At 38.0% G+C, this 24820-nt stretch overlaps 2 protein-coding genes across 2 annotated transcripts in view; one reads left to right on the top strand and one right to left on the bottom strand.

Moving 5' to 3' along the window:
* Positions 1-6137: 6137 nt before the first annotated feature.
* On the bottom strand, positions 6138-7137 carry LOC108762562 (uncharacterized). Its single transcript, XM_018509603.1, has 2 exons — positions 6899-7137; positions 6138-6259 (listed from the first exon to the last, which is right to left on the bottom strand). Exons 1-2 carry the CDS (start codon positions 7034-7036, stop codon positions 6188-6190), a joined length of 210 nt encoding a protein of 69 aa, XP_018365105.1. The 5' UTR covers positions 7037-7137; the 3' UTR covers positions 6138-6187.
* Positions 7138-8689: 1552 nt separating this feature from the next.
* Su(Tpl) (Suppressor of Triplolethal) overlaps positions 8690-24820 on the top strand; it is a 96844-nt gene continuing 80713 nt past the window's right edge. Inside the window, exon 1 of the mRNA XM_018509647.1 lies at positions 8690-9849. Within this exon, the coding sequence (XP_018365149.1) occupies positions 9706-9849 (144 nt within the window). The 5' untranslated portion in view covers positions 8690-9705. The remainder of the gene's footprint in view (positions 9850-24820) is intronic.

Below are 24820 nucleotides of genomic sequence, written 5' to 3'. Positions count from 1 at the left end.
TAACTTTTCATCCGCAATATTATCAGCTGCAAGGAGATACAAATGCGAAGATACAGGACGCAAAAGTATGTAGTGCATAACGACAAAAATGCTTTTAGCTTTTACTAATTGAATCCACAAATGAAAAAGAATCCAGGCATTCGACAAACTTGAGCAAAGATCTGAAAAAAATTATTAATTAGTAATTTATGCTTAAACTAGAGATAATTTTATGTTAATCTTTCTTAAAACATATTTTTCATAATTTTATATCATTCTCAATCCTCTGAGTGATAATTACAATTTTAAATAAATAAATTTTTATGTTTGATATTTTTTGGTCGGAATAATTCAGAATCATTTTGGAAGATCAAAGGCAAGTTATCAGCAAATCAAGCCGTAGTTATCTTCCGGTTTTCTAGCGTAAGAAAATTGTACAAAGAATGAAATGTTTACTTCTCGTTCGCATCAAAGGGCGGTTCCCAAGTGATGGCTGCAAACTTTTGCGTCCAACCGACGAAAACGTAGAAAATCACGATCGGAAATTCAAGGCAGACTCCAGATCGCTATAAACGAGCGAGATATACATTTTTTAGCAAGGAGAAGAGAAAGATCACATAACAAGAGGGAGATTAAGGAGAGAAAATAAAAGATATACACAACCGTTGACAATACTATGCTTGAAAATCGTATTGACACATATGTAATGTACCTAATAAATATATAAAACAAGACGGGGGATGTTTGTGTTTCGTAAGTAAAAGAGTATTAAGAGTAAACTCGTAATAGGCGCGAGGAGGCACGATGAACTCGCGCGAAACGCGGAACGCGTAACTTTCTGCGCGTATCATCTGCGTGATTTATTAGGTAATTACGACTAACGAGCGAAGAGAAGAAGCAGGTTTCGTCGTCTCACGGAAAGCGCCGTTATTGTCGAGAAAAATCTTTTCAAGCGAGAACGAGAACGAAGCGAAAGAAAGAATTGTAAAGACAGTAGGAGAAGATTTCGATGACACGTCGCCGCTATGCAGGCCGTCGAGCGTGCATGGTGACCCAAAGTAATTGTATCCAAGTATGAAACACGCACATTCAACACAAAGAATACCTGCGTAGAATATCCCGAGTACCGGAATCATCATCGATAAACGTTTTCGTTTGTTCACTCACACCGACCGCGTTGTTCTCCAGCGAACTGGATGCACATAAATGTATATAACACCACATACGATACACAAAATGTATACGCACGTGTACATGCGTACACATTGACACACACACACACACACACAAACACATACACGTGGGATAACGCTTGTGTGACTCCATATATTCACACGATCGAATTAAGCTCCGAACGCACGCGCCGTTGTTACGCTTCTCATCTCCGAAAACGGATCATTGTCATTATTACCATCATTATCGTAGCGAACGACGATCGCCCGATGAATACCAGTATTGTCCTCGTGATCGATTCGATATTCCGCCGTACCGGACGGCAATTGTGCGGTTCGAGCAAGCGCGAGTTGCCTCTCAAAATCCTGACAATCCTGGTGACATCAATGCATTGTGAGATGCGGTTCACGGAGGATGTCGGCTCGCATCAATCGCACCGTTCAACTAGTTATATTGAGATCCATACATACAGTATGACTTGCCTCGTTTTAAGGATATATCGTGCATCATTCATTAATATCGTGCCGCACGTAATTAGCGAATAAAAATTAAAGACGTAAGTCTCTTCCTTGGGTTATAAAAGATTCGATTTCGTATACGTTGAAGAGTTATCGATTCTAACGATGATTCGTTAATCGTTTCGTGTTAATACTAAAGATCCAGCTGTCGTATGGCCAATATCGAGTCCGTATTCTGACGGCGTATTTAGCGTAAATATATAATACGATCGTCTAAATCTCTCGCGTCACGTTGACGTTAAAAAAGCGACCTGTATTAGATGAAATAAAATTAAAACTCGGACGATCGTATTTTCAAGCGCTAACTATACCATGAGAACACGGCTCCGCGTTTATTATTTATTATACATTTACGTATTCAATGAGTTCTTGCATATATTTAGAGAATAATCGAGTGTATACGGACGGAATTCGAAGTGCGGTATAAAAGCGAGGAGACAGGAGATTTTAAATCCGATTAGTTAGATAATTACCGGGGAAACATTATAGTCAAATGATGAGAGAGAAAGAGAAAAGAGAGATGATCGAGAGAGAGGGACCTATTAGAGTTATATCATCGTTAAATCATTGCACATGCATACACACACACACACACCACGTGCCATATCATCGCATTATATATCAGAGGGAGAGAAAGAGAGGGAGAGAGAGAAAGCGAGAGAGAGAGAGAGAGAGAGAGAGAGAGAGAGAGAGAGACAGAATTTAAATACTGTTAATTTTAAGTCGTAGCTAAATATATGCGGTTGTATACATATGCGTAAATATATATATATATATATATATATATATATATACAGCGTGACGGAATCACGCGGGTGGAAATCCGGCACGTGTACAGCATTCGTTTGACTGTGATTCGTTGCTGGTCTTTATTCGAGTAATACGACATTGATATATATATATATGATACATATATGATACATATTCGGTGTGACAAGAAGGGGCGAATGAACGAATGGAGATGTACGAGATAAAAAATTATCATTTATGATGGAATTTCGATAACTAGCGATATTCATCTGATAAATGTTAAATATCAAAGTGAGCACTAAAGACGATTGTCTCGAAAGAATAGAAATAGCAATGCCTTTCTTGTTTATTCGCCTCTTCAAATGCATGTAAGCGGACGCAATGTGACAGTTCTCGCTGCTACTCGGATATCGACCGACACTATTTACTCGCGATCATAATTATTTCTCGGCTCGATCGGAGACCTCGTGGTTTCCGATTCGGTTAGGAAGACGAGGGGAAAGATCGTTAGTGCGAAACCTTGGTCATTCAATCGTCATCGCCATCGTCATGATAAGCGAGTCACACTCGCGTTGACACCGCACGAAGCGTCTGTTCGCCGTTGCCCAACCAAAAATATCCTTTGTAATCTAATTTTTTTTTTTCGCATCGACAGTACACACGCACGTGTAAGATATTATCGCATCTCGATCGTGTAATCACAGAATATATTGCACATACAATTGCACATATTATATACATATTTACAAGTGTGTATATACATTATATATACATATACATATATATATATATACATATACATGGTCATGATCGCGATCCGTGTTGCTGTCTCACCCGCTCGATCGCAGTAAATCTGACTATTATCACTTTCACTTTATCTTTCCTCGAGCGATATTCGAATCTATTCTAAAACATATCTAAAACTCAGAGAAAACATACTTTTCCGCCCATTTTCACCACAAATAATATTTTAAGAGTCATATTATATTATTATACAGGATGTCTCTCGTTCTCTAAGCGCGCTTCCTTTAAACTGCAAATTTTTCTCAATCAATCTTAAGTCATCTTACAAAGAAATGAACAACTTTATGAAAATTTAAGAATCGCAACAAAGATAATATTCCTTATGTTATGTGAAATTATATTCTTCAGTTAATTTTAAGTGGATTTTATTCGGATTCTAATTTAAAACTCATACGATATTAAATATTAAAGGATATAAATTACGATATATTTATCGAGACAAAAATTTAAAATTAAGTAAAAGATTCTTTGGACAAAGGGCATGCAGTTCGGAGAAATTACGCTTAAGGAAAGATATCTTGTGCAAATATATACAGACTGTTTATTATTGTATCATAAATTGTCTATATCAGCTTTACTACAAATACTACTTCGCTAAACATCTAAAAGGAAAGTGGGAAAGATCCCAAGGAGAAATCCCGAGACAGCCACGGAGCGGTGATTTTCCGAACGCCCATTATCCCATCGAAATTTTACCCCCTCCCCCCACTCCATAAAAATTCTGATGTTCCACACGTATTCGTCTTCATGTGTTACCATGGCCTTGTTCTTTTTAACTGAACTTCTTGCGTAGTTCATGTTTGTTCCATTTCTCTTCACGTTGAAGAAAAAAAGGAGGAAAGATGAACCATGCAAGAAATTCAAATAAAAAAACACGCCTTGTATCTGTTACGATTAGAGTTGCCAGATTTTTTTTTAATACCAACATATTCGAGACATGTGTGAGGCGATAATTGAAAAATGGATTATTAAAGTACTGGAACTATATATATGTATATATTTTCAGTTAGTATCTCCACATAAACCACGATTATGGTTAGTATCTCCACATAAACCACTAACTGAAAATACACCATAATCGTGATTTATGTAAGGATACTAAAAATTTAACTCAAATACTTTAATAATCCATTTTTCAACCATCGCCTCAGACATATTCCGGGAATGTTGGTATAAGATCTGGTAACTCTAGTTACAATACGCTACGCCGTGTTTTTTTTTTTTTCGTTTTCCTCTTTTATTTTGCGCAAATACAAGTACGCAGGTAAACGGTTTAAGCGAGAAGTAAAGCGAATGAGAATATTCACACACCCCAATCTTTTTCAGAACAATTTTGCATGAGAAAGAATTCTTCAAAAAAAAAAGAGACGAAATACATCTTACTTGCCATTTTTCATGTATACTCTTGTTGCTGCGTTGCGACAAAACAAAGAAACAGAAAAATGGAACTAGAAGTATTCTGATCTTCTTGGGATAATTGTACATAAAAAAGAAAAATATTGTTGTGAAGTATTTCAGAATACATTTCGTTGACATTGTGTTAGTGTATTAAAAGTGACAGATGGAGACGGGCGCTGATTTTACAAAATTGATTGCGTTGCGTTGCATCGTCGTATATACTTCCGCGTTGTAAATGTTTTTTAAAAAAAAAATCATGTTGCCTATGGTAAAGTTGTTTGTATCGCGAGGAGGAATCGTAGCGGTTGCATTTCGCCCGAACTCTGATCTTCGAAAAAATCTCGTCGATTTTCGAGAAATGATTCTATCAACGTCGTTCAATTCCCTGTAATAGCAAATGATTGTTTATTTCTAGATTATAGCGTAATACGTAGAATAATATGTATAATGGACGTAATTTAGTTAATTATAAGTAAAACTGTTAAATCAGGTTGGCAGAATCGGTCCGAAAATGCGAAGACGAGCTTGTACTTATAAACGCTCGGACGATCCGGTGCAGCCGCTATCGTGCCTCTAGCGATTCTGTAAAGTAACGAAATTTTACGATTGACGTCCTAAGAGAAAAGTAAACGAGTCACACGTTCGATATGACAATTCTTAATTTCGCATTTCCCCACCCGTGGTCCGTTCGCACACTTCTCTCGTTCCTCGTTTTTGCGATCAATGTACCATATCCGAAGGGTGCTCTTAAAGTGGAATAGCGAAACGAAAAGTGAAAGTGAAACTTGCAATGTATTAAGACGGTGCGTACCGTTGAGCGAGGGGTAGAAAGGATGGCTTTCTTATTGGGATAAGCTGCCTCAGGGGAAGGTAATCCAGGGACTCTAATAAACTTATCCGAAAATACTTGCCTCTGAAGTTATTCCATATTCTGTCGCCGGGGCTGTGTCCATGATCCTCCTTTATTCCATCCTTTGTAATACTTTTCATGTAAAGCTACCAGATTATATTAAATTAAATTGAAATTTGCAAGCTGAAATATTTTAGAATATTTTTAAAATACCGACTCTATTCCTACACGTTAAGATGATACATTTTCGTAAGTATTAAAATACTAGAATTGTTTTTTCATAAATGAAATCACTTCATATTTTGTGTCAATAAAACTTCCATCAACAAAAATTGAAAATTTGGTAAATATAATACATCCAACATTTCTCAAGAATACTGAAGTAAAAATATCTGTCATAATAGCATTGTGGTATTTCAAATCACAACTATTATAGGAAATTGATTTATCAAGCGACAATAAGTGTTTTTCATGGAATACCAAGAAAGATACAATGTTTGTATCAACTTGTGTCACTAAATGGGAAGCATCCTAATATATAAAAAGGTCGTTTTATGTTTGCAATCCTTTCATGATTTCCTTAAATTCTAATTCACACACAAAACACAAGTAATATATTATATTATATTAATATATAACACTTATTTATTACTACATTTTCCCAAGGAAAAAACACATACATATTCACTGTACAATAAAAGTTAATAGAGTTCCTCTAATGATATTCCCATGCGTCTTTAGGCGCAGTGATAAATTTCCTGCACTCCTCTGCAAATGCAACTTCTCTCTGTAATAATAAATAATAATCATGACATCTTTGCTTACATCGAAAGTATCTAAATAAATAATAAAACGATTTCATGTACAATTATTCTTCTAATGACGATCGATATTAATTTCAAACAAAATGACCCTCAAGTTAAATGGTGCTTTCCAGTAAGAAGTACAGCGTAACAAAATGATCATTTTATCTTTGTTTAATATTGGCAAACAAAGATGTAATGATTCACTGACTAATTGCTTTCTAATTTAACATAATTGATACTGATTTCAAATTACACGAGTATTTTATACTCAGATAATAATGTATATCATTACTTGTTTATTTTAATGACAAAGTTATTGTATAACAGGACAGGTTTTAAAGCTTCAATTTTAAAGTGAGTTAACAAGACTCAGTAAAGTACATAGTCTTGAGTTTATGTAGATGCAGGTAAAAATTTAGTTGAATCTCACTTGTCAGAATGAAAAAGAACATGCATTTCTGGGTTATGACGTCACAAATGAAAACTACCCAAGTTTTGGTATAAATGGAAAGCACTGTCTCAGCCATATCCCTTAGTAGAAAAGCACCCAAAATTTAATTGACTACCGTTAAAGAAATCTGAACTTAGGAATTTAAAATCACAACAATCGGAAAGGTTACCTTCACCAAATCTTTATTCGGTATTCTCGGATATGGACCAAATGGATCGTGCGATCCCCACAACCAATCGGTGGCTATAAGGACGTTCATTCCCATCATCATTAATAGAGCCGTGGAACCTACGAGTTTTTGGTACATTTTCGAGCAAGCGTCGAAGAACCACGAGCTAACCAAATTATTTTCTTCGATCAAGAGACAAGACGTAACAAGACAACAAGACAGTAACCTCTTACGTCAAACCAACAGTGACGCCAACAAAGTTGTGGTTTGTTTGAAAAATTCCTAGATGACACACAGCTGGTTAATCAATTTCATGAAATTTGTCAAAATTCATATTATGCAAAATTTCTCTCGTTCTCCGAATCATCGATTTATTCGACCGAAAATCAATTTTGCTGGCATTTTTATGATTTTAATATCGAAATGTCGAATTCTATCCAAGTATTGGTGGCTAACTTCACGCTTTCCACTCGGAAAAGTAACTAGTCACGCGCGCCGAATAAACTCCGCAGATGTCGGTGTGTTTTCTGCTTAATTATATATTGTTATAAACACAGCATTTTAATGCGCGATGAAATAACCTAACGAATTTCCATATCTGCGTGAGTAAGCATTTTGTAGAAAGAGATCTTCTCGAATTCTTTCTTGAATTCTCGTGAGCCGTTATGAGGAGAGAAGAATTATCAGCGAATTTGATTGGATGGATTGGATGCATTATTAAAGCCGTTGTACACAAATTGACGTAAAAATATATATTTAATATAAATGAGATATGATATAAATTCTACGTGAAACCAGGAATTAATAATTTTTTTCGCGAAACACGTGTCTCATATTTTTATCTAAAATATGTTAGCAAATTAGAAAGAAAACGAAAAATGACGATGTTTTAAAGTTGTCTGATTTAACGTGGAATGTCTCAAATACAAAAAACGGACTAAACCATGAAATCTTTAATTCATCTTATTGTACTGTTAAGTGAAATCTGTATTTTGTAATTCAAAATATTTGCATATTTTACTTGTTACGCATAACAGGTTTCGTTTGCTTGTGAAATTTAAATTTTACATTTAAAATGAGATAAATATATACTTGGGAGTTGAAGAAAAAGAAAGCGAAAAATATTGAGTACAATAGATATTTTTGCACTCAGAGTCCTTGCTTTCTCTTTTTTCAGAACCAAATATGTGCCGGCAATTATGAAAGTGTTTCAAGTAAAAAAAATAAATTACAATGTAATTATACATAAAATAGGATAATTCATTAGATTTCGATTTTTTACTTAGACTACTTTTATAATTATATATGCACACATTTCATTTTAAGTGCAAAAATTTTTGAAGACTTCAAGCAACGCGAACAGACTAATAGCGTTTTCGGCCCGACCGGGTTTGCACCAACCTGGGTTGGATTAATGGCGTTTTGCGCTCTCCTATTGGTAGAGCGTGTGACATCAACCAATAGGAAAGATTAATCCAACCCAGGTTGGTGCAAATCCGATCGGGCCGAAAACGCTATATAGGTCTGCTTTCCGTGGCTGAACAAGTGTACACTTTTGGAACTTAAAGTGAGACAGGTATATGCTAGATATTTGTCGAAAGCGAGAAAGAGAGTTGTAGTGCAGGAACAGAAAACAATAAGCTACCCTAGTAGTGTACAGCGGCTTTAATTTGGTTTAATACGCACTAGTGCGCCCAACCGAATTCGCTATAAATCCGCGCGGCGCCGACAGGTGGCGGCAACGGTACGCGGCGCGGAACGGGAAAAGCCGGCAGGTAGTCGATCGTTGGCCGTCACCGCGCGAGGACGGCGAGGTCGTCCTTGGTTCGACTGTCGGGTTATCCAGTTGCGCGCGACGCAATTGGTCGAACGGCTCTTCCACAAGCCCCGCCTACCAGGTGGCCGTTCGAAAGTGTGTAGTCGTGTTTCCTTACGGCGAAACGACAGGCGCTGCTTCTCATCTATTCTACCGGACTGTCGGCGTTCAGTTTATAGGAGGAAAAAAACCACGGGGATGAGTCGCGTCGGTCTGGTAATATGCGACGGTTGAGAAGGATCGGAGCAGGTGGGAAATCGCGAGCGCGCACGAGGGTGGTTCGCTGTTAAAAGAAAAACATCGTCCACGGGGTGCTAAAGCTGCGGTATCGTGTCCGGGGTGGGGGGGAACCTCAGCGATCGCGAGTATAGTGTGTCGACAGTCGTGAGAGCGAAAGAGAAGGAGAGCAAAGAGCATACAGCAAACTGTGCGGGAGAGGAGGAGGAGGAGGAGGAGGAGGCGACGACGACGACGACGACGGCGGTGGAGGTGATGGTGTGAGCGTGGCGAGAAGGAAAAACACGTTTCGCGAAAGAACGTCTCGTCTCGCGTCGAGAGTTCCGGCTGAAGATATCCGTCATCATCGGGTGTCGTCGTCTCGCGGTGTTACGTTCCGCGCGCCGTACGGCGCGAATATCGCGCCGCGCGAAAATTTGTGCGTTCAACGAAGGGTGGTGAGAAAAGAGGCGAGAAGAAAAGAGAGAGAGACAGAGAGCGAGAGAGAAAAAAGGGAGGCTGGAACACAGAAACGCGCGCGAGTGCCGTGCGATAGAGGAAGAGAGGAGAGAGAGAAGAGAGAAAGAGAGAGAGAGAGAGAAGGCGCGTTGTCGTCGTGCGCTGCTTCACGGCGTTGCCCGAGTAGCCAGACGAGCGGAGGACGTCAGCTGTGTGGTGCGCCGAGGGGACGGCGAGTCGTGCGCGCGGGTTGAAGCGAGACGGTGCGGCGCGAACGAGCGAGCGAGCGAGACAGTGAGAAGCCGCACACGGCGAAATGGGAGACGGAGAAATGGCGCTGGTGCCAGATGTCCAGTATGGTTTGTCGTCGCACGGCAATTTCGACGAGCGCAAATCCCTGATATTTGTCAAGCTCACCGACTCGTCGCAACGTGCCATCAAGGAGTACCTCAAGATTAAGGTGAGTGCGTTTTCTCCCTTGTCCGTCGGTGTTTCTCGCACGTTTTAGGGAGGCTAGGATCGTCGCACTCGCGCGTGCGCGCAAGCTCGCCGCGCGCGTGTACGTATATATGCATGTGTGTGTGTGTGTGTATGTGTGCGCACCGCAGGCACATACGTGCACGTAAGTACGTGCGTGTGTGCGTGCGTGCGTGTCACCGCAAGAAACAGTGGCGTGTATGCGCGCGCGCGCGTGTCTGCGTACGTGTGTCGTAATATCGTGCCAAGGAGAGAGAATAAGAGTCTTGGCGAGAGACACCCGATCGTGTCGTGTTGCTTGCTCGCCATATTTCGTGCGAAATTTCGTCGCGACGACGTCTTCCCGTCGCCGACGCCTGGGAAGACGTCTTCGAGGGGCTCGGTCCCCCCTCCCCCCCCTCTCTCTGTAGCTTCCCCTCTCTTTAATTATTGCTCCGCTTCCTCCTCCATATATCTCTCTCTCTCTCTCTCTCTCTCTCTCTCATCTCTGTCTCTCCTCGCAATCCGTTCTCCAAGATCACGTTCGAGAGAGGGCCACTCGATTCTTTGTCGAACAGCTGCTCTCTCTTTCTCCTTTTCTTCATCCCCTTTTTACGTCCGTTTCAAGATGAATTTTCTCGAAGGCCGGTAAACTCCGAAAATTCGACACGCTTCCCTCGGTCTCGGTATGTGGTCGCCCTTTTTCTCTGCGGCTTTGGAGTAACAGCGGCGCCGAGCGAGTTAAGCGAGCGAGTCGCGCGCGATGTCGACACGTCTGCTGCTTTGACAACGGCAAATTACGTAATACACGAGAGCGCGAGAACGAGCCATACTGAATAAAAAAAAAAGAAAAAGAAAAGTCCACCCCGTACGCGTGTAACGGGATTCGAACGCATTTTCGCGCCTACGGAGTAGTCTCTGACGAGACGATGCGAGAATCTTTTTCCAAGTCTCCCGAATACTGCTCCGACGTAATCGCGAGGATCTTGCAAGGATCCACCACGAGAGCGTAAAAACAGATGAATTATCTCGTCGCGTAGTGTCACGTCGCCGTTGCAGATGGCAAGATTTCTGCAAGCTAATCTCCTGGACGCGCTCGTCTGCGAATTTTCCTACTATTTTTTTTTGTATCCTCCCGTAATTCTCAATGACTGTTAAATACCGACGTGTCGGCGATTCGGGCCGACCGGATCGTCCGGGGCCTAAAAAAATTGTAACACGTGGTTTCTGTCTCGTCTCTTTCTCTTTCTCTCCTTCTCTCTTATCTTGATTATGATGTACTCGCTATTATGCTTTACCTCTTGATGCGATAATTTGTTAGCTAGTTTGCATTCAGCAGGAGTGATCTTTAAATAGTTTTTCATTTCTCGAGTGTCTCTCACCTTGCGTCTTTTGAGAGTTGAGACTCTCATATTCGTTTGCCGATATATTATTTTCTTTCCTGATTTTATTTTTAAAAAAACATACTTTTTGCAATTATAGTCTCTCTGTTTTTATGAAGTATTTTATATAATGTTTTTGACAAGCGCTCGAGGGGACTGTATCTCGGAGCGCCCAATAAATTCCGATTCAATCAATCAATCAATCGGTTTTTTTTTTATTACAATAATATTTTGCTGTGTATTTTCAATCGTTATTATTTTTTCTTTTCACCGTTAATTCGATTTCTATTACTTGTAATCAAATTTGCTTTATCAATTGTTGTTTTGTTTAGCGCTTGAGAGAATTTTCTAGACTATATTCTTAGAGCGTTCGACGAATAGCGATATCTCGTCTCCTTTTCTCCGTCCGCCCTTTTTATTTTTACAACTTGTGCGATTTTCTGACCGCGCGCGTTTTAAACCGAGGAATATACGCGGTCTAACGAGCATGAAGCGTTGTAAAGCGATTGCGAATTCTTACATCAGCTGATTCTAACCTCTCGGACGAGATTCGAAAGTAGAGGAGCCGTGGCACGGGTGGGGCGTGCCTTCGTCAAAATATCGTCGTTGAATGTGCGAGTGCCTTTATATCCCCGAGACGGCGAGATAGCGAGAAATTTCGTATGCAACCTCGTCGCTTTGGGTATCGTCGATATCTCGTCTTTTTGTTTCTTACTTTTATTACGTGACTTGTAACGAAAGCCTCGCGACGCGAATTGCGGTATACACGTTGCGGCGACGTGCCGGTAAAGCAACCGGAAAACGATCTCGATGTAAAACAATTTTCGCCGTCCGGTATTTTCAAACGGGCGGGGGAAAACGACACTTGACGCGAAAATCGACTTTTCCTATTATCGCGATGAATATTTATTTACGCGCTGCGAACCGATCGCGGAAAGTTCCGTCGCAAATAGATTCTATGAGTTTCAGAAGCCGTGCATTTGCTCAAACTCGTTTAAGTAATGAGATTTTAATATTTATCCCTACCCTAGCTCCGTTTCGGATCATTGAATCACTAACCACTTTGATAAAATAATGTTAACAATTGACGTCACGTATAAAATTAACATAGTGACATAGCAAAATCACTTAAATATTTCATCTCCATCTGTGTATCTCGATTAATATTAACCATCTATGTTAATTAATATTAGACATCTACGAGAGAGATAACCGAGAACTTGAAGTTATCATGTTGAAATAGATATCTCTTTCCGTTATAATCCATAATACATCGACGACATTGAGAATTATCTGTTTAAGACGTAATAAATTGTTGCGGCAAATAGATAGTGTATCAAACAAAATTAAACATGTGAAGCATCTTCACGCGAACCGAGATTTTCCCGCTTCGACATTCCGTCTGCCAGTAGCGACCAAACATTTGAATGAAAGAGTTTAAAAGTGCAACAAACGAGAGACCTAGTTTTCGAACGAGAGAGAGAGAGAGAGAGAGAGAGAGAGAGAATGAAGAAGGTCGTTTAAAAAAGCGCAACAAGGTTCGAATCCCTTATGCTTCCAAGGGCCGGTTCGGCTTGCTGCTGTGTCGGCTGTATCCCGTAAGAAAAGGGGCGTTCCCCTTCGAGAAGTACAGCTGTTCCTCGAAACTCGAATAACCCGAACTGAAAGAACCGGGCTGTATAACGACCGCTTGTATGTATTTTATAAGCGGAGAGAAAATCCATCTCTCCCTTTTTATTACTTTCTTTTATTACCCATCTTGTTAATCTAGAGGCTAAACGGAGTGTCATGGCTCGAATTGTTATTCAGATTAAAGAGATAGAATGATAAACATTATATTGAATGAGCGATTTGATCGATACCGTGAACGAATTCTCTTCTTACATTTATTTATTTAATTTACCTAAAAAGAATTTATGGAATGTACATTCTAGAATTTATACGGAATTCTCGAAAGTTATTGCGCTATTCACATTTTTATCGAGCTCTTTTATTTGTGTATAAATATATATTTTTAAGACCTTTGCTTGTAACTTAAATATTTGATCTCTTCCTTTTTAAAGTAATCGTATACACTAAAAAAGTTATGTCAATAGCATTATTTTAATTGAAAACAATTCTATTGTTTCAACATATAATACTGTTAATGAAACAAACACGTTTTATTCTCGTTTTAATACAATTTTATTTATTTTGTTTCGTTAATACTGTTGTTAAATCGGTAAGGTTAATTTTTAATTTAAAAAATACTGTTGATCTTTTTTTCTCAGTGGTCTACAAACAATTTGATAGTTTGAGATTTTTAGAGACAGTTTCTCTTGGAGAAGTTTTTCATTTTTAGCGTAAAGAAAATGTTCTAAAAAGAAATTTAGAAAAAACATTAATCATTCGAAATACCTACTTTAGGAAAGCTATTTCTAAAAGAAATAGCGAGAAAGAAGAGCTAGGCTATTGTAACGATTCCCTATCCATTGTAATGATTTTGCCTGACGTTTTTATCCGACCCTTTTTTCCCTCCCACCTTTCTTTACAATTTTTCTCATCCTTTTTTTTGTTTGTCTCCAATGTGTACGTTTCGTTGTATTTAAATAACTGTTTCTATAGGCTAGTAGCGATTTAAAACGTCAACAACCTTTTTTTGCAAAGTGGTTTTCCTATAAAACTGAAAATACTGTGGAACTTTCCTTCAAAATCTTCCAAACTATAAAACCTTTTTCGACTGTTTTCTTTTTCCTCTCCGTCTGTGTTCTTTCATAATTAAACAATTTTCATAACTCCCACATTACGTTATGTTTTCATCGTGCATAATAAAAAAATGACAAAATTTTATCGATAAGAAACGTTCGAACGATCACGGTAGTATAAAATAGGAATCAGGTTATCCCGAGATTTGAAGGTTAACGTAGATTTGGGCGATACGTAAATTTATCATAAAATTAAATCACGATTCAAATATTCGCGCGTGCGCCAAATTTTTTTGGGATCTTCGTTTTTTCCCCCCTTTTTTCCTCTCTTGTGCGCGCTAAAATACTCTGCACTGTTGGGAGACATAGAACGCAGCGAATGGAAAGTCGAGTGATATTAACGCGCAAGATGCATTCCTCGTGGCATATAAAGTACGCATCGGCGTCGTTAAAGTAGTCTCGGTAGAAAGAGAGAAAAAAAAAGGAGTGTGTGTGTCTCATCTCGTAATCGCGCTATTAAATTGGCGACTTACATACGTCAAATGCCTCCAATTTACGCTTGGTATAGAATAAATTATGCGAGGTGAAAGTGAATGCCGTCTGTGCGAAATCGTACTTAGGGGGTTTTGGACGGGTGAGAGGGAGGTACGCTTCAAAAAGCAAAGCCGATCGTTGAAAACCTTGAAAGTGTCCAACTGGTCTCGTAATCCCTGATGCTGATTACGATTTGCTCGCTGTATAATATATATAAAATATTTGATGTAAAAACAGGTGGTTGCGTGTCCCGTAAACATTATTCGCAGACGGATTCACGTAACGTGAAAGAGAAAAGATGCGTCATTTTAAATATTACTCGCGTTTATTTCGGGATTTTTTTTATTCCGCGAAAGCTTGAAATAGTAAATCAATATTTCCGCGACAGTCCATTTTACATTATGTAAGAGACGTCTCTTACATTTAGAAAAATTGAAAAATTAAGAGAGGATTTTTTTAAAACAACTCTATATTTATCGCTAACCTAAATGTTTATATCGTCAAATCATGTCTTTCTTTACAAAATTTATGTTAAAAATAAAATATGTTAACGGTAAGTATCAAATTAGTCACACTGAGAAAAATGATCTGGTTGGATTAAACAATAATTCTGGTAGAAAATGGACGAATCAGAATTTTATGCCTATTAGAATTCTAGTTGAGATAACTAGAATTCTGATTAATATAATTATTCTGGTAAAAATAAGAATTCTAGTAGATTTTAGTATCAGAAATATAGTATGAACCAGAATTCCGGTTATCTCAACTAGAATTCTAATAAATTTAACCAGAAATTTCTGATTCGTCCATTTTCAACCAGAAAATTTTTTCAGTGCAATTAGCTAATCTTTACTTAATTCCTGACCCATCGACAGATCAACGGTAGTTTATTTGATCAAAAGCTACTGAATGCAGTGCGAAAGAGGTTCTGCAATCACTATATAACTCTTATCGTGGTCGTATTATTTTACGATTGATAGACTTTTATCTCTCGGTAATAAAGCGTTCAAATTACGCACGCGCTAATACAATTGCATCGGTTCGTAGCAAGGTGTCACGAAAAACATATTTGCGACTAAGGTGATGGTATTGGTTCTCTTTCAAGGTCGCGCATATCGCGTATCACATTGCCTGGTGCCTAATGAATTGACAAGGAAAAGACTCGAATGAGCGAACCGCGAACGTAATTCATTCACGTGTCAATTAGTAGTGATGATTAACGCTACTACAACTGTACGATTGTGTCACGTAAATGCCATTGTGCTATACACCTTCCGAGCGGAAACGCACGTACGCACTGGCGGCGTCTAACGATATATTTTAATGACAATAAAGTTACCTTGCGAACATTAGTTATCAGTCAGACGCACGCGAATGAGAATTATATTAATTAATCAAAGAAAAACTAAGTATTTTTTTTTGCTCGCGATCTTACATCGTTGGAAAATTTCTGTTAAATTTAACACGTTTTGCATGTCCCAAACGGTTCACTCAAATTTATGTGTTAATTTAACGCAAAATGAGTATGAGAGAAGATAGCACAAATATTATTTAAGAAGATAAATATAAAAAAAGTAATAGACACAGTTTGTGGAAGCATATTTTTTTGGTAAAATTAATATTTATGATATATTAAAATAATACATATTTTATTCATTCACATCTTAGAATTTACATTTTGAAATACATTATTTTAATTTTATTTGTTTAATTACTCATAAATTATGTTACTTCGGCACTAATTGTAAGAGATCTTGAATATCAACACGAACTATAATAATGTAATCACATTATGATACAGTAATAGTTGAATATGTTGAGAAATTCAATACAAAACAAGGATTTGAGCGAATCATTTCCAACACAAATACGAAATGTTTTTACTGTGTTCGCGAGTTTCATTCATAAACGAAATTGTTTCTTTTTTCCCCCGTGTGATACTGATAATGCTCTATCGTATTAAATAATAAGCCAAGTAACGGCGGTATCTTTTTGTTCGGCCAGATTTATCTCGATCTCGCAGTATATGAGTTACTTTTCCGAGAAAAGTGCGTGCGGTTTCTGGTTAATTCTCTAACGGTTTTACGATCTCTCGACACGGTAATGTTATCCGAATGCCGAATGGATACACCTCCCGGAAACGTTCCCGATCGAGAGCGCGGTTGCGCTTTCGACCCGAAGCGATCGAGTATATACCCGGGGTATCCTTTTCACCGGCAACGAATTTCGATGAGAATGGTGAAATCGACGATCGTATATTGCCGTCACGAGAGCAAAATTCGTGCTGCTTGAAGCGACTCGTCATTGGATGATGCGAATGATCCGCGACGATCGATGATGAGTCCGCCTCATAAAACCGTCGGCGCGAGCGTGAATTGATTTGTAGAGTTCTCCCGGAGAACCGTCATTACGAATTCATGTATCGAGTATAGACTTCGCCGGGAGTCATGGCAACGCGAAATTATCCCAGCAACATTACGGCACTAGGTTTACGCGTAAACCGTCGTAGTATGGTATTGTGCCAGTCCGAGACTTCCAAACGATAAAACTGCGTAAAAGCATCGTAAAAAGATGCAACCGTTACGACAATGGCTCTTACGAGCTTAAAGATGTAGTTCGCAGTGAACTTTACTCCCGAAGAGAAAATCTTAACGTTTCGAACCTTTGTGTGGACGTAAAGCTCCTCATAAATATAAATACAAAGCCGAAGGTCATCCCTTATTCCCTTTCGACAGAATGACTAATGACTGTATTATGACTAAGGAATTTTCAAAATTAGTCACGGTACGATTGTTATTTGCTAATTCAAATTTGAAGGTGACATTTATTTTGGCGCAAGGACATGAACTCACGATATTATATTAAAAGAAATTACGGGGAAAAATAAGTAGAAGTTATTCCGTGTATTTCTCGCAATTAGGTCTCACTATAGGTTGGACTAAAGTTGGGAAATTTCTACGGCAGTGCTTATAATGCGATAATCATTCTCAATAAGAAGCGCTATTATATGGAAAGAATGATTTTGCTGGAGAGAGAGAGAATACTAAAAATTTAATTACAAATTGAAAAATAATTTTATTAGACTCTCAAAATTATTAGAGCCTTCGAATATAATGAACAATTATACCGCAAAAAGTTTTGGCATTTTAGCAACATTGAGAAAAAATTTACTGTATCTTAATACTTAATATTTCTTTAAATAGTACAAAGTAAACTTACAATAAACATTTATTCAATAAAAAAAAATTATAGTTAAATCAAATTAATAGTTTTTGTATCAAATAAATATATGTTTACATTCAGCAAATATTCACTTAGAACTATTAAGACAAATATTTATTAAAATTTTGTTAAGTTTTTTTGAATGTAGCTAAATCTAAATCTTTTTGGATACTTTAGCAAAACCGTTATTTCCGTGTACTAATTACGTGCTTCTTCGCATCGAACCGAGGAATTTCTTCGCAAACATGATTCACGGGGCAGGAGCGTCCGGAATCTAGACTTTTATCATGATAGAGCTATCTTCTTCACCCCCGTTCACCCGCTGTTATATCCGACTCTTCGACTTCTTTCGAACGTCCGCCTCATCGTTGACTGTCTCTTCCGCTTTTCCTTTTCGCTATACACGACGCAACACACGAAAGCGGCGCAGCGATTCCAGGCCAATAATTACCTTGCACGCTCGGGTGGTCTCCGCGGCTCTCGACGATCCCGCGGATATGACACATAAAAGCGGCCGATCGTGCCCCTGTATAACGTGTACCACCCTCGCGTCGTCGGTCTATCCCTTTCATCATCAAGTACGTACTACACGCGCTTTGTAGAAGCACATATAATCTCGCCGCAACATATTTCAAGTGAAATCCGAAGTCCGCTGCACAAATTACGCGACTTCGCCAAGACGAGGTACTGGTTCGTTGCAGAGAGATTCCAGTATGCGTTCGAAAAAAAAAAAAAAGAGAGATATCGAGGAGCTTGGTTTTTCATTTTCTGATTAACTTGTCGCTTAGACTTAATAACCTCACTCGCCTGACGTTAATGTAAAAATTTTTAGTTATAATTAAATCACTGATAGTTTTGCGGTGGTAAAAGTTATTCGTTATTAGATAAATCATTAGTTTAGTGATTAACCGTAGCTAGAAAAATATTTTTACATTATCATCAGATTAAGTTTAACTACAATAAGTTAACCAGGCCTGAGAATTTTCGAATTCCGCGATTATTGAAAATTATTATCTATTTATTTGAGGAAAATACTCTATAAAGAAAATATTACGATTTAAAACGCAAAGCATTACTTTTTAGTTACACAATACAAGAATATCTATTTTCAAGTAAATTATTCTATTCAAATATTTTTTAGGTGTTTTGAAGATAAACATTCTTTAGACGCAATAAATCTCTGGCGGCTTCCCTTCTTCTTTTTTTTTCCTCTTTCTCTCCGTTACTTCATCTCTTGTACAAGCGGGGTTCATCTGTTGAGAATTGATGAGAAAGTAATGCAATTGAAACTCCATCGACCCACTGCCTCTGCGCGTGTAAAAAGATTTTCGCTCGAGTATTTCCTCCGAGCTTGCTTTGCGGTATCGGAAGATTACTGTTTAACACTTACGAAATTGGTACACGAATTTTACGGGCGACTTAGGCCAGATGTCGCTTCGCGTTCAGTCTATTAGCGTATCATTTAAATGGCGCTACGAATTTAACGCGGTCATAAAAATACCGACCCGGGCGATTTTATATACATGCGCGCGAGTGTAGGCTTGCCGTCCAAGATGGAGATCGGTGCCGGATCGGATAGAACGGATTGGAAAAGGTTAATATCGTACAGAGTAGAAAACGCGACGCGCGCGAATGCCAGAGTCGGTTGCCGGCCGCGAGTTCTACGGCGAGGTCTCGAGATTGCGATAAAAAGATCGGTGAAGGGAGAGTGATGTGATTCCTATGTCGGTGTGTGGTGTTCCGTGCGGTTATCTAGTGGGCAAAGGCTTTCTCCGAGGAAGGCCTTTGAGAGACGTCCTTTCTCTCTAAGGACGTCGGGGGGATGCTGGAAGAGTTCGTCTCAAGGCCGTTACTCCTGTATACAAGAAATTAATGTTACGCGCTCCTTTTTTTTTTTTTTCGAACTGGGAACTCGGATCGCGCTATTGCGCGTTGTTTCGAGCTTTTACGAGACAATCGCGACTCCAGGTTGTGAGATGTAATCTAATAAGAAAATTCTTTCGGTTCAATCTAGTCGCGTTGGATGATCGTTATTAAAATCTCCTTAAGCGCGGTACCGGATGTTGCCGTGTAATTACCGCGGGAAGTCTTTCTGACGCTGATATTTAAGCAGCAAAAAATGGCATCGCGCAGATTAACGCTCGGGTAAATAAATGTACCATTACTCGTGTGCTATGCTTTTAATATATGAAGTACAAACCGTTCTATTTCTTATATACAATTTTTCTCGTACATTCTTTACGTATTTTTTTGCGTAGTTTAGTAACGTTGTAAGCGCTAATAATACGAAAGAAAAAGATTATTAGAAAGAAAGCTATTAAGTATATATTGAACAAAAGTGTAACACAATATCGCTGTCCGATTAAACACTCTTCTAATTACCGATAATTACGTATCCGCCCTAACTGGCACAGGCGCTTGTCGCGAAAGTTTTTATATTTTGTCGCCTCAAAGCATATCGCGCTGACAACGCGGGTTTAAAAAAGGGACTCTCGGCTAATCGTTCACGGGGATTTCCTGACGTTTTACCATAATACCATATATAGGGGCTTCCCCTGTTTGAGAGTGCGCTGAAAAATTCTCGCCTCTTCACCTCGCGGCTCGTTTCATCGAGGTAATTTACATTGTCCGACCCTCTATATATGCCCGCAATTAAAATGTCCTTCTAAAGGGATATATTTTGAAACGTTTCAACGAGCCGCAATGAAAGACAACGCAAAGCAGCGTTACGCCCGGTGTGTAGTTACGAGCACAAAATATCTCTCTCTCACGGAAATGCTTTCCGGGACAAAGAAAACGGCTTGTTAGATCCTTATGTAAATGCATTTCTAAATAAGATGTGATCTTTCTCAAACGCTCGCTCGTCAAAACCGCGTGCGTTTTTTTGTCGCGCATTGTCGCGCATTGTCGCCTAAAATTCGCAGAAATATTAATGCCACCGGCGATGCAACAATGGCGGAATCGTAGAAATTAATCATGAAAGTACACCGGCAGGCGGGTATATACACCTAGCGCGCGATCTGACGCGGAACATAACACAGCTGCTATTGATACGCGCTTCCGGCTTTCATTAAAAACAGGTCGAACAGTCACTCTGAGAAATTTCTTCAGGATGATTTGCTCGTTACGCACGTGGCTACATTGAGAGAAAAGTTCATTGCCGGATTCACCGCGATTTCATACTTGCCGCATTTGCGCACAATTGGGTTGTAATGCAGTCGAGAATATGAAATTATGTCTCTAGCGCGGTAAGAACCGTATCGAATCTCCAGACTGCGTATCCTATTGTCATTGTCAATTTTTAAAATCTCCTATTAAAATTATCAAGACTCCAAATTTCCATGACCTTAATATTTTTTCAAGCTATGAACCGTTGATTAGATTTCTACCTGATTTTTGAGAATATAAAAACTGCTGCAACGCTCTGTGGTATCGTAATATCATTTATGTTGTAATATCATTTGTATTGCAAGCGCAAAGAATTTAATAGCAGATATCAATCAGGATCAGACTCGGTAGTGTCTCAGCGCTAAGACAATATTAACAATACATTGAACGATATTCACAGTACATGAACATGATACTATCCATCTTGCCATTGAGCCTTTTCTGATATCGTACATTACAATGTTTTTTCCATGGCATTATCTTCTCTCCGATAACGTCAGATAATGCGGCGGATACAACGACGAAATGAATCTAATGTTTGTATGTGAACGTATCTAATGTTATATTAAGCATTCTACGGAATTTAGATAAGTTGTTTCCATTAAAAATCTCGATATATTCAATAAATAATACGTTATTTTCAAATCAATTTAAATTAATCATGAAACACACACACACACATCCGAGGATATGTAATGTTCATTATAATATGATATTTATAATCCTGAAACGAAAAGATGTTAGATGATAGTGCCACTAATGCATAAAACTATGCATTAGTGCAAAAACATATGCTCTTATTATGTTCCGAACAGTTTCTGAACTTTCTCTTTTTTTTTTTCCTTTAATAATTATCCGATTTCGGGTTTTTCTAAGGCTGCAAGGCAAGTATTTATAGGTGACCCTACACGGTCAATAATACTGATCGGTAATATTGAATCAGTAATACTGACAGTATGCATCAATCTTTTTAATATTTTTACAACCTACACTATCAGTATTATATTTATAGATGACCCTACACGGTCAATAATACTGATCAGTAATACTGACAGTATGCATTAATCTTTTTAGTATTTTTACAACCTACACGATCAGTATTATGGACAATATATTTCACTTTAATTTTACGTACAATATCTATTGTACTGTGACATACTGAGATGGATCTTAATAATACCGAATGCTTGAGAATCAAAATCTAGATCACCGTCGGTATCCTACATCAATCCATCAATATTAACCACACACGATCAGTAATACTGTCAGTATTTGTTAATACTGACAGTATTATTGATCATGTAAGGTCACTTTATGAGCACACTAAAAGTATCCTAAAGGTTATTGTAGTGTTTGAACATCTTTGTCTGTTGATCATTGGACATGGGTTTTTTGTACAATGACTATTTTTATGACTTGAGAATAATTCACAAAGGATCACAACTATAATATATGTTTCCTCTTCCCAGTTTTAATAAGCATTGAACATTAAAATACTGATAAAAATAAGACGTGTATTTTAAGTGCTTTTTTTGTATGTTAAGGGGATAAGATCCTTCTTTTACAAAAATTAATTTTTTTCTTTCTTCATGGAAAGAACGGTTTTGCTAAAATTATAGCTATAAATTTAGTTGGATCATCAAAATAATTATGCAGACTGCAAAAGTTTTAACATTTTAACAATAGGTTTGAGCATCCTATACATACAATTATCTTGATGATCCAAACAATTACTTGCATATCTATATCTAGCTAAATTTTTAGATACCTACTTCAGTTATATAAACCATTCTTTCCATATGAGTGAATCTTGTGTAAACCGTCAAAAATATTAAAAAATGCAGTAAATAAAAATTAAAAAAAAATAGTTTCGTGACTATTTTATAGCAATGGAGAATTTTTTAAAATATATTTTAAAATTAATTTACTAAAAATTTTTAATAAAAAATTTTGTATTAAACATTTTTTTTCATACTTTGGACGGTTTAAACGCTATTTACGGAAAAAACAGATTTTTTTAGGAAGAGTTTTTTCTCTTCTTTAATATGCAAGAAAAGTTACAAATAAATATACATGTCTCTTATCTATATTTCAACATATCCAAAACTTATTAAAATTAAAAGGCAACACTTGGTTGATATTGTTCTCTTCTTTCAATAATTCTATGTAAAAGATCGTTTAATTTACTGTGTTAATCGCGAAGAATGCAAATTCGCGATATAGAAGTGCTATATGCATTCATTGTCGTTCGATCTCGTCTCGAATTTCATCATCAACTCGCAAGAACAAACGAGTTTGCTGTCGAGGGTGCGGGTATTAAAATTTCCGGAATTACAAGAATTTCTACGCTCGCTGTGTTAGTTCTCTTTTCAAACTGTTTATAACAACAGTATTAGATTTTATTTCTCGCATGCTCGTCGTCATTCGGAAACGCGCCGCAGGAACAATCACCGGTCTTGCGATCGTCATCGCAAATTAATTTCATCCTTGGTACCGCCATCAAATTAAGTTGCGGCCGATTGTAATGTATTCAGCGGACGCAATCGTGATTTTATCTCGGTATATAAAGCTGTTGTAAACGTTCGAAACGAGTATTCGCCTTTTGCAATATGTGGCTCGTCGGTGAAGGAAAGTCGGCTATAAAAAAATTAATTAAAACACTCGACCACAGAAAGACTATATTATAAGATTATATTAAAGCATACGTAAAAATATATATTAATCTTTGTTAGACTGCCTTCTAGATTGTCTTTTTTTAACAATATACACACATGGATAAGATAATTTTGCCAAAATATCTAAAAAGTGCTACTGGAACTGTCGTGTTTTTCATATTAAGAGACTATCATGCTAACTTTACAGATCCATTTTATCAAACCATTAATATAATTATACAGGACGCTCGAATTGATTGCTATACGTCAAAACTTTGTGCAGCATCATGCTTGAGATTCCTGCGTAATTATTTTGATGATGCAAAATTACTTTCAGATCTGCACACATCTAACTAAATTTTTAATTACTTGAGCAATATAGTTCTTTCCCTACATACTTTGTGCGCAAAATGAAATTGATTTAATTCATTCGTTAAATCAACTCGATTTTGAGTGGTAGTTTTCGCCAATAATCTGTTGCCTAATAAATAGTACGAACATTAGGGAACATTTTCTCGACGAAATTACGATTGTGCCAATAGTGCCAATTAAATTTCTCATTGCCAAGGCATTCGTACAATTTTGTCGAAATTATCCGATTCTAACCTCCTAACCCCGATTCCTCTGGTCTCTCCGATGGCACGAAACGGCTCGGCGGCCTCAAGCCCGCGGCATCGCGTGCCTTCGCAGAATGCGCCGTTTAGACGAACGTCGTAATGTTAATGAATTCGTGATGGTGGACGGCAACGACAATGATGAATGCGGCGACGCGTGCGGTCGCGCGAGATTCTATCTGCATCTTCTCAGCTGCATACGTAGGAGGCTGCATACTAAGGTTAATAATGCGTCCGCGAGGATCTCGTATATTGCGAGCGGCAAACTTATAAGCTTGAGATTTCAGAATTTCTCCTCGCGCGATGACACTTTTCATTAATTCCTACTGCATAAATCGAATGGCTAAAATATAATGGATCAATTATAAGTGCATGATATATATAGTCGTGTCGCGCCACGCGCTCTCATTGGAGGCTCTCTAGATCAGCTGATTCGCACATAGGTAATCATCGTGTGTATTTGTACCGGATTGCAAATGGCTCTGATAAATATATCAGAGCCATAAATATATTATGAACATATCGCGTATCATCGATTTTTAGAACGTCGACTTTCCTCTCACGAACTTTCTTTTCAAAACTTGCCTTGATTTCGCGAGAACGTAACATCTGATCTCTCGCAAAGTTTCATCGCCTCAAATATTTCAATTCCATTTATTTCGTTTTCGTAAACGAAAAGGCGTATCTCTGTGTTGAAAACTTAGTCGATTCCTGCGA

This window comes from Trachymyrmex cornetzi, unplaced genomic scaffold (assembly GCF_001594075.2).
Source record: "Trachymyrmex cornetzi isolate Tcor2-1 unplaced genomic scaffold, Tcor1.1 scaffold309, whole genome shotgun sequence".
NCBI classification, from domain to species: Eukaryota; Metazoa; Arthropoda; class Insecta; order Hymenoptera; family Formicidae; genus Trachymyrmex; species Trachymyrmex cornetzi.
The sequence above is the reverse complement of the archived record's forward strand: the minus strand, read 5'-3'. Positions and strand labels throughout refer to the sequence as shown.

What these genes read in the sequence shown, in the direction of transcription:
- LOC108762562 (XM_018509603.1), bottom strand. Translation starts at nt 7,036, where the DNA reads ATGTACCAAAAACTCGTAGGTTCCACGGCTCTATTAATGATGATGGGA. An exon ending in CGAATAAAGATTTGGTGAAG is followed by an intron (nt 6,260 to 6,898) that starts GTAACCTTTCCG and finishes TTATTATTACAG; the next exon opens with AGAGAAGTTGCATTTGCAGA.